The sequence below is a fragment of the Gossypium hirsutum genome, chromosome A10 (genome assembly GCF_007990345.1).
Source record: "Gossypium hirsutum isolate 1008001.06 chromosome A10, Gossypium_hirsutum_v2.1, whole genome shotgun sequence".
Lineage (NCBI taxonomy): Eukaryota > Viridiplantae > Streptophyta > Magnoliopsida > Malvales > Malvaceae > Gossypium > Gossypium hirsutum.
This window is the reverse complement of record NC_053433.1, coordinates 116,627,048-116,636,734: the sequence shown is the minus strand read 5'-3', so window position 1 is coordinate 116,636,734 and position 9,687 is coordinate 116,627,048. Positions and strand designations below refer to the sequence as shown.

Genomic DNA, 9,687 nt, shown 5'->3' with positions numbered 1-9,687 from the left:
AATCCAATCTACCCCGTCCTTGGCCGATATGCCTTAGCAAGACATTAACAAAAATCGATATCTTTCGCCTGAAGTATTGATCGATCAACTTGAATACGTCCCCCAAAGACTCCGAGGTTGAATTGATACACAATGAACCTGTCATGCTCTAGTCCGAAGCTTCAGACGCAATATAATAGCTCGAATCACAACCACGTTTGGCGACCGCTGCAATTCTGGCACCCTCTTAACATCATTCTTCCGAAACAGTGACTGTAAATTCACTGCGAAGAATCAAGTCAAATGGGTGTCCATGAAACCAACTCTTCACTTTGAAGTTCCAACTAAACCAAAATCATTTGGATTTTTTTTCCAAGTGTTTATGTTGGGTTTCCCTATGGGGTAAACATAAAAGCTCATCAATCTAACTTGAGAATGAAAACTGTGATAGGGTTGGCATTGAAAATAACATCCAGGCTCCATGTCTTCATTCAACGAGTTTTGAGATAAGAGCAACTCTGCCAAATTCTGCATGCATTTATATAATCCATTTTAAATCAGGGGAAAAGAATGCCATGAGGATACTAAAAATCAGAATGAGTCAAAAGTAATTTACCCACGAGCATATGCTTCCTCTCAAGGGCCACAATCCAGAAAGCAAACCTGGATTGGATAAACTCTGTTGACAAGTTGCAGTACTGCTTCAATATCTCAGTTCAACCACAATATAAAGAAATCATTCAGTACAAGAAATTGAACATCTTAAAAGCTTACTTGTTTCAAACATCTGTCATTTATTCCTCATCTGCTCTCCTAACATCAATCATTGCCATCTTTATTCCCTTCAAATTACCAAATTCAAAATGTAAAATCTTAATCTCTGGCTAAAAGGGCACCTCTATAAATGTGAGTGAGATAAAATGGATTTTGCATTGATTCACAACCTTCACCTTAACACCAGTAATTTCATGGGAACTTCATTTGTTGGTGAGAAAGACGATATCCAAACCACCCATAATCTGCAACTTCAATTCCAGTAGAGTATTGAATCTGTGTCCCGCTTGACTTTCATGCATGTTTTATGGAATCTACAGATCACAGTCATAAAATTCAAAATAATAAAACATAACAAATAGAAAACACCTACTCCTAGATCATTATAAAGGCATAGGTTATATGATTAACTCATTAGTCATATACAGGGAATAGTTTGTAGGATTACCTTAGCTAACATGAATATAAATCAGAAATCATGAACTGAAAACATATATATATATTTATATATATTTACTAACTTTTAAAGGAAATATGAAACATAAATCAATGGGTGAACAAATCATTCAAGTAAAACGCACATAGTATTGAGATACAATATGATTAAATCTCTACTTACTGCCTATGGCAAGAACTGTTGCGCGGAAGCGTGTGAAAGAGTAAAATTATTGTACTGGAAAATCACACTAAGTTCAATTCCCAGGAAAGAGAGGTGGATCACGAGGATCGCTTACATACCAGATCTTTCCTAGCCAGAATATCCCTCTATCGTAATTTAATAGCACAATAAATCACTACAATGACACTTGCAAAATATGCAGAACAAAAAATAAAGAACACTGGAATTTTAACGAGGTTCAGCAAATTTTGCCTACGTCCTCGGGCACTACCAAATATATTTCACTCCAAAAATACAAGTGAAAGTTTACAAATAGGGAGAGAGAACAATTGCCTTAAGTAGAGAATGGCAAGTGTGGGATGAAGAAAGTAAGAGATGGTTAGGCCTATTTATAGTTGAGGTTTAAGGATCAACTTGCAATGTCCCTATACAATTAGGGACCAAAATTGCAATTATCCCATGCCAACTTTTAACCCAACTTGTCAATCAATCTTACTTTCTACTTTCGGTGCCTTTCGGTGCCAACTTTCTGCCACTATTCATCTTTGAAAAGTCAAAGATTGTAGGTATCCAATAAGAACACCATGGTGGAACCTAAACAATTAAGCTGAATGATGTCCACCACTGATCATATGAATCAAAACCAACCAATAACAAGTCAACTGCCAAAAAGAATTCAAGTATGAATCTTAATCTCTCCTCACTGCAATGCTCAAAAAACATGAGAGGCAGTAACAAACAAAGAAATTTGAGCCCAAACTGATATGATAATCAAAATCGAAGATAAGAAAATATCAACTCCAATGGCTCTACCATGAAACTAACCCAATCTAGCTTGAGAATGAGAACTGCCAAATGTTGCCTCGAACTCCATGTGTTCATCCCACAAGTTTGAGATATCTTGCAAATTCTGGATTTATATAATCCCATAGATAAATATGGGAAAAAAAGGTGAGGATGCTGAAAATCATTATATGAACCTAAAATCATAACAATAAGTCAAAGTCAAAAGGTAACTTACTTCTGTACCAAGATTGAATGGCTAGAACCCAGAAAGGGCCTCGAAAGATTACTTTGAATATGTGTTGACAAATCTGTTGACAACTTGCATTGTCCCCAAATATCAGTTCAAAACCTTGAATAAAGCAAACATTCAGTAACACAAACTGAAGGTCTTACAGCTCAGGCGTTCCTCCTTGTATGGCTAAAGCTCCAATTCAGCAGTGGCATTCTTAAAGATCTGTCATTCCCTAGTCTTACATCAACACAAAAGCAAAGGATATAAGAAAAACCAATCTCACAAATAACCAATCTTTCTAATGAATCAAGATATCATCCAAGGAAAATGCATCAAGTAATTTATAAAGCAAAGCAAGTAAGATTCATCCTGGTTGGTTTTAATTAATTAAAGCACTTCATTTTCTGTCATTAATTTATAAGTTGAAAATTCACTATTAACAATTGTGGGAAACAAAAGTATGGCAATATGAAAAGTGAAATGAAAAAACTGAAAAATGTATGGTAATCTGAAAAAATGAGATGAAAATGAAACCCCTACCTATGCATTTGGATGACATTATTGAGAAGTTGAAAGTCCTCAAAAGCAGAGCCAAAGATGGAAAGAAATACAAACTATTTCAATCTTTTAAGTCCTCCATGCCCTTCTTCACCATCATGGCTAAAGCTTCTTTTGTTCCCAGCAAGTCTCTTTTCAGTAGCATCTGTATCACTCTTTGCATCCACGTAAATTACATGAACACCGCATTTCTTCACCTTGAAATCACGGAGACATATTTTTTCACCCTCTTCATTGTAGCTATGACGTCTGATGTAGAATTCAAATGTTGCCTCTTCATAATTCTTGTCTTCTTTAACCATATCCTTTTGAAATAGAATCAATACGTGATCACCCATGCACTTCCACTCTGATAAACTCCCACCGTCATACACACTTTTGAACTTTTCATAACCACCACCACCATCACTACAACTAGAGACTGTCAGTTGGTATTCACAGGTAAGTTCAAGTTCTTTGAAGCCACTACAGTGGGTGAGATCGGCCACAAGGCAGATAGCAAAAGCCAAGAATCTTCTCTTACCACACACATTTGGTGCTATCTTCAATGTTAAGGAAGAATACACGTTCTGGGACTCGAACTTACTTGCTGAAATTTCGGTTCCCGGGTAACAGCAAACCGATCTTCTTGGACCAAAAATATTTTGCGGTCTCCATTTCTCTGCTATGGATCCAATTTTGAACATGGCATTTGCCTCAATGCTATCAATTGAATCTTGATTCAAATTAATGCAATTGGAGAACATCATGCATAACTCATAAGCCCCACCAAGAAAACCGTGTTGTTGTATGAACGATACTTTTTTTAATGATGTGCAGTCATGTGCATCCAAGAGCCATATATGTGGTGGAAGATCTAAGAGTAATTTAAGGCTCTTGCAATGATTCATCCTCAAATTTCGAAGGCTTTTAAACCATAAGATTGATGAGGGCACATAAATGGTAGGAATCTTTCCTAAACCAGAGAGGGAAATATTGCACTGTAGCTTTTGAATACTTGAGCCGCTCATATCTAAGCCTTGAAGATTACTTACGTAGTCGGAAGACAAGGACACTTGTTCAATTTGAGTCCTTGATAAGTTCAATCTACATAAGCTTTTTGGAATTTCTGGAAATTTGGAGATTGGGCAATGACTAAGATCCAAATCAGTAAGGGATTCCAACATCGAAATATTGTTGGACACATTTTTAACCCTTGAGTTACTCAACTGCAACCGTGTAAGCCCGATGAGATGTTCAATTGAATCAGGCACTTCCTCCATTCTTGTTCCTTCTAAATCCAAGTAACGAAAATGACTTGGGATCTCAGGAATCTTCTGGAGATTATGACATCCATCAAGACAAAAAAATTCAAGAGAAGCCAAATGAGTTAGGCAAGGAAGTTCAACCAAACTTTCGCACCCACTACAGCAAAGGCTTTTAAGGTTGATTGCTCCGAGTAGATTAGGAATCTTTCTTAAATTCTTGCAATCAAAAAGGTCAATTTCCTTTAAACTAACAAGATCCTGGCAAAGAAAGTATAAAGCAGCTATGTTACTTCTAACCATCGACTACATGCTTTGGGCATATTGAAATTTAAAAGAAAAAAATAATTATTACACTGAAAATAAATACTATAAATAATAATTATTAAATAATAATAATAAATAAATAAGAAATCATTGTATGGTTATGTAATACATTAACTATAAAATCCTTTTTTTTTAAAAATAAATTCTTGAATAAAAAAGTATGAAAGAATATACCTGATGATTATTTCCATTCCAAAATGGTTCCATATCACCATGCGGTAATTTCAATACAACAAGATTTTTTGGATTAAAACTTGAGGATAAAGATTTGAACGGGTAATACTCCCAACAAAGATACCTTAGCTCATCAGGAAGAGATACAATATCAACTTGGTCTGCAAGTAACTTTTTATTCCAACATTCCTCAAAAACTTGAGGAAAATAAAAGTGGATAAATCTAAGATTTAGCATGTTCTCAAAAATAGTAGGAGATAATTTTAGATTATTTATTTGAGACATGTCTAACTTTATTCCTTTAATTGATTCATTTCCCTGATAACAAAAAAAAAAAATCAAATATCAGCATCAAGAAATATATAGAAATTCCATTAAACAGAAGTAAATAGATTAGGAAAGGCTTAGTTCCTGATAACAATATATATATATATCAAATATAAGCATAAAGAAATATATAGGAATTCATAGAAGTAAATAGATTAGGGAAGGCTTAGACTAGTTGACCATACCTTTCTATTACAAAAATTTTGACATATATTAAAAGTGTTTAATTTTGTTTTTTTAAAAGCAATGTATTATTATATCTAATAATCAATATTGATTATTATGTGTATGGTAGGTAAATAAATATCTTTATTTTTGAAGTAGTAATTAAAAGAGTTAATATTTGACATAATGTTGGTGTATAGATTTATAAATATACCATTAAACTTACTTTATTGTATCTCAGCATTTGATACACATCATTAGGACTCCATAGTCTACTGCAATTTCCAATGCCTATAGCTTCTTGGCGAATAATATCCTTCCCCATCTCTTCAAGAATATCATGCATAGAAATAATTAGAGGTTTTGCTGCAGATGCTGACCGAGAACAGAATGTAGTTTTTACTACAAATGCTGGGTGAAACTGTCTGAGATCTTCCTCAAGCATATCTTCAAAATGGATGATGTCAAGTAGGCATTTATCCACCAAATTGCTTATTCCACACACTGCACCATTATACAAGGAACATAGAATATCTTCTACTTTTTTCTTATATTTCCCTTTGAAGAAACATGCTATGTCAAGAAATAAATTCTTGTCTAGTTCATCTAGCTCATCAAAGCTACTCTTTAAAATTTGTGAAATTTTTGGTTGGCCATATTCCTTTAGTCTATCCACCTCGCTCTCCCACTCTTTTCTAGATTTCGTATATAGTTTAGAACCCAAAACCTTAAGAGCAAGTGGATTGCCTTGGGCATATCTTACAAAATGGTTCGATAGATCTCGAAAATTAGCAGTAGGATTCAACTGCTTAAATGCAAATGTAGAAAAAAGTTGAAGAGAGCTTTTCTCATTTAACTTATTTACCTTGTGTATTTTGTCAGCTCCACCATTCTTAAGAACTTGTCTATCTCTAGATATTAGAATGATTTTACTTCCATCACCAAAATGTTTAACACCCAAGTAATCTATTAGGTCTGGGTCATCAACCTCATCAATAACAACAATTACTTTTTTATTGTTGAGCCTCTCTCGGATAATAGTGGGCCCTATCGAGGGGGTAAGTATATCAATTTCTTGGTTTAATATTTTAGAAAGAAAGTTATTTCGTAAAGATTCCATCCCTTGTTTTTGTATTTTCTCTCTAACATTTTGAAGAAACCAACAACTTTTGAACTGTGAAGAGATTTCATTATATACAACATTAGCAAGAGTAGTTTTGCCTATACCAGCCATTCCCCAAAGCCCTATTACACGACAATCTTTTTGATTAATTAGCTTCAAGATTGTCTTTTTCTGATAATCTATTCCAACCAATTCTTCAAAAGCAGCACTGGATTTGTTATTCATCAGCTTTTTTGTAACATATTCAACGATATCCTTGATGTACTTGGTTTCAGGTCTAGAAAATAAAACAAAATGAAAGTTAAAAACTAAAATAAGTCAAATATAAGAAGATTAGAGAAGGAGAGTTACCTGTCGAACTGGCCACCTTCAATATGCCACCCTTTTAATTTACCGACTTCAGCAAAGGCTTTTTTCCATCGTTGTACTTGATCTAGACTTTTTGATTCGTGGTCATTAAAGGATGCTTTGAAACTGCCACCAAGGTTCCGCACGTCAGAAGGATCAACATGGTAAAAGATGGGAAGAACAATTTGTCGTTGAGTGAGCTTGCGGTTCATGATGCAAGAAACTTCAGCCAAGCATGATTTCGAAGAAGCATAGTCTTTAGATAAAATGATGATCGACAGATTTGAGGCCATAATTGCATTTGAAAGTGCTGGTGAAATTTGCTCCCCTCTTTCCAATGTTTCTTCATCGAAGAAGACATTCAGTCCCGTGTCTTTCAAAGCTTTGAGTAGATGACTAGTGAAGTTAAGGCGCGTGTCTTCACCTCTGAAGCTAAAGAAAACTTGGTGCTTCATTTGACGAGAAGAAGATGAAGAAGACTCCATGAAAGATTATGTATAATGTGATTGAGGCAAAGAGAGAAAATTATAGCAAGGGATCTTTGGTTGAATATGGATCCATCATCAGTGGGAACCTTTTATTAAATGGATAGGAGATTTCTAACGAATCAAAGGAGATTCGTACTTTCTTTACATCGAAAAAGTAAAATATTTAAAAACATTATTGTTAGACTGAATCAAATTAATTAAAAAAATGGATTTTTGGTTGAATTTTCAAACATCTTCTGTCAAAACTTAGGTTTGAATGGCGTTTAATTTACCAATTAAAAATAAAATATTTAAAATTAATTTATGGGAATAAATTATATTAACAACATCTAAAAAGTATAGTTTTTAGGTACCAATAATATAGTGCCACGTCATTAAATTTTAAATATAACAAAGTATTAACTTACACTCATTTATATCTAATATCTTCTCTAACTTAATTTAACTTTAATTAAATTACTTAAAATAATTAATTTTTTAAAATTATAAACAAATCTTTTCTTCTTTTACAAAATTTAACCATTTTATTTTTTTTCCATAAGTTAATAATTTTTTTTTTGTGCAACCAATTTTTTATTAAAAGATAATTTTTGTGCATTTTTTCAATGTCATTTTGGTAATTATTTCACCTTGAATCTAGAACCCTAAACCCTGAATCTCGAATCTTGAGATTCAGTGTTTGGATTTGAGATTTAAGGTTTAGGGTTCGAGGTTCAAGGTTTAGGTTTAAGGTTCGAGATTTAAGATCTAGGGTTCGAGGTTTATTTGGAGTTTAGGATTCAAGTTTAGAGTTCAAGAGTTCAGGGTTGCAAGTTACAAGTTTGGGGTTTAGGGTTACAGGTTTGGGGTTTGAGATTATCAAAATTATGTGTCAATAACATGAAAAAAAATTGTCTAAATGTAATTAAATAGTTGGAAAAGGACCATGAATAACGTGGTGGGAAGGGTTCATAAAATAATTTCTTTGTAGATGGGTGTATAGTAAAAATTTCATGTCTTTAAAATTTGATGATGTGACAAAATTTTATTGGTGCCTAAAAACCTTAATTTTTAGGATCATCCTTATGTAAGTTATTCCCTTAATTTATATATTCTTATAATTAAAATTTATTTATTTATTATACAAAGTCTACACATAATCCCTCCCTATCAAAAGAAAAGATGTGTTTAAGCACATTCAAACTTACATTCTCCTGATTGTTACAATAACAATAGTATCAATTAAACTAAGGTAGATTCAACTCTTGAACATTTGTGTGATGCTATCCTTTTTCTTGTTTGCTGTTAAAGATTGTTATTAATAAGCTATTTAACTTCCATCACTAGGAATATTTTGTTACTTTTAGTGCATCGCTTAAATAATAGCTTTAATTAGACCTAAATTATGACATATTCATTATACAGGTGAAAAAACAAAATTATATAATAAACATATTTATAAAAATTAATTAGATTTTATTAAAATAGTGCAAATGTTAAAAACTGTTAAATGTTTTTTTTCTCCACCAAAATAAAAATATTAGTAAAGAGAAGCAATGGTCAAAACAAACCAAATGGTTAGAAACTAAAAACAAAACAGCTCAACATTCACCTTAAAATACATACAAACACAAGAGTTTGGAAACACTAAACCGTAAAGACACCAACTTCATTCTTGAAACTCAATCCCTTGCAACATTCAAAAATCAAGATAGCAGAGATCCCAAATTGTATTCCAAAACCTCTCAAGACACACCTATGCATCATGCCAAGAATATCCATAGTTAAAAAACTATTCAGGTTTAGGTTTAAATTTGTAACGTTACGAACCTAAGAAGAAGAGTAGGTGAAGAAGAAGAAGAAATTAAGATCAGAGAGGAAGGAGAGAGAAGCAAACATAATTATCCAATTTCATAACCATATTCCAACCTCACCTTCATCCATGCTAAAAAAAAAGAAAATAATGGCCAATGACAACCTGTTAGGTTGTTATCCAATTGTCCCAAAATGGACCGTTTCACTTAAGGACTAAGACTGATACACACCATTTCATTAAACGGTCCCAACCCTAAACACAATGTTTTGACTAATACAATTAAAACAAGATTAAAATAGAAACAGAATTAGTGACAATTTAAAGTATTAACAGTTAAGGAAAATATTCCATAACAAGTACCTTCCCCCCGAACTAGATCCTTATCCTCAAGGATCGAAAAGTGGATATCGTTGGTGAAGATAACTTTAAGTATCCCATGTTGAGTCTTCTGGAAACGTATCAGCCCGTTCCACCAATACCTATGTAATAGTTGAGTTCCCTTTTTTAAACATCCTCCTATCCAAAATTCAAATTGGTTTCTTAACCAGAGATCCATCTGCATTAGTAATTGAAAGAATAAATGAGGTAATATCTAGACCAACGTGTTTCTTAAGTTGCGACACATGGAATGTAAGGTGTATTTTAGCAGTAGCAGGTAGGGTTAGTTTGTAGGCAAACCTTACCAACCCGAGCTTCTATTGGGAAGGGGCCAAAATACTTTAGAGCAAGCTTCTAGTTTCTGAACTGC

The 9,687-nt window shown here is 33.3% G+C and overlaps 2 protein-coding genes and 1 long non-coding RNA gene across 6 annotated transcripts; all 3 read right to left on the bottom strand.

Annotated features, from left to right (window-relative positions):
* Positions 1–356: 356 nt before the first annotated feature.
* Positions 357–1,733, bottom strand: LOC107890352 (uncharacterized). 4 transcript variants are annotated; one of them, XR_005902974.1, is made up of 5 exons: positions 1,373–1,733; positions 924–1,067; positions 754–821; positions 596–658; positions 357–507 (listed from the first exon to the last, which is right to left on the bottom strand). It is a non-coding gene; the product is annotated as an uncharacterized lncRNA (long non-coding RNA). The 4 variants fall into 4 exon arrangements; XR_005902973.1 differs by having other exon boundaries at positions 754–1,067; positions 1,373–1,430; XR_001681929.2 differs by lacking the exon at positions 1,373–1,733 and having other exon boundaries at positions 924–1,343.
* Positions 1,734–1,894: 161 nt separating this feature from the next.
* LOC107890140 (disease resistance protein RPS4B) lies at positions 1,895–4,495 on the bottom strand. Its single transcript, XM_041078638.1, has 4 exons — positions 2,931–4,495; positions 2,552–2,627; positions 2,394–2,466; positions 1,895–2,282 (listed from the first exon to the last, which is right to left on the bottom strand). The coding sequence occupies exon 1, from the start codon at positions 4,493–4,495 to the stop codon at positions 3,005–3,007; it is 1,491 nt and encodes a 496-aa protein (XP_040934572.1). The 3' UTR covers positions 1,895–2,282; positions 2,394–2,466; positions 2,552–2,627; positions 2,931–3,004.
* Positions 4,496–5,339: 844 nt separating this feature from the next.
* LOC121203536 (disease resistance protein RUN1) lies at positions 5,340–7,236 on the bottom strand. Its single transcript, XM_041078362.1, has 2 exons — positions 6,660–7,236; positions 5,340–6,585 (listed from the first exon to the last, which is right to left on the bottom strand). The coding sequence occupies exons 1-2, from the start codon at positions 7,139–7,141 to the stop codon at positions 5,388–5,390; spliced, it is 1,680 nt and encodes a 559-aa protein (XP_040934296.1). The 5' UTR covers positions 7,142–7,236; the 3' UTR covers positions 5,340–5,387.
* Between the last annotated feature and the right edge of the window lie 2,451 nt (positions 7,237–9,687).

Bases quoted from the DNA above. Each gene is read 5' to 3' on its own strand.
- LOC107890140 (XM_041078638.1), bottom strand. From the start codon at position 4,495: ATGGTTAGAAGTAACATAGCTGCTTTATACTTTCTTTGCCAGGATCTT.
- LOC121203536 (XM_041078362.1), bottom strand. From the start codon at position 7,141: ATGGAGTCTTCTTCATCTTCTTCTCGTCAAATGAAGCACCAAGTTTTC. The intron at 6,586-6,659 runs GTAACTCTCCTT...TTTATTTTCTAG, and splicing joins GAAGGTGGCCAGTTCGACAG to ACCTGAAACCAAGTACATCA.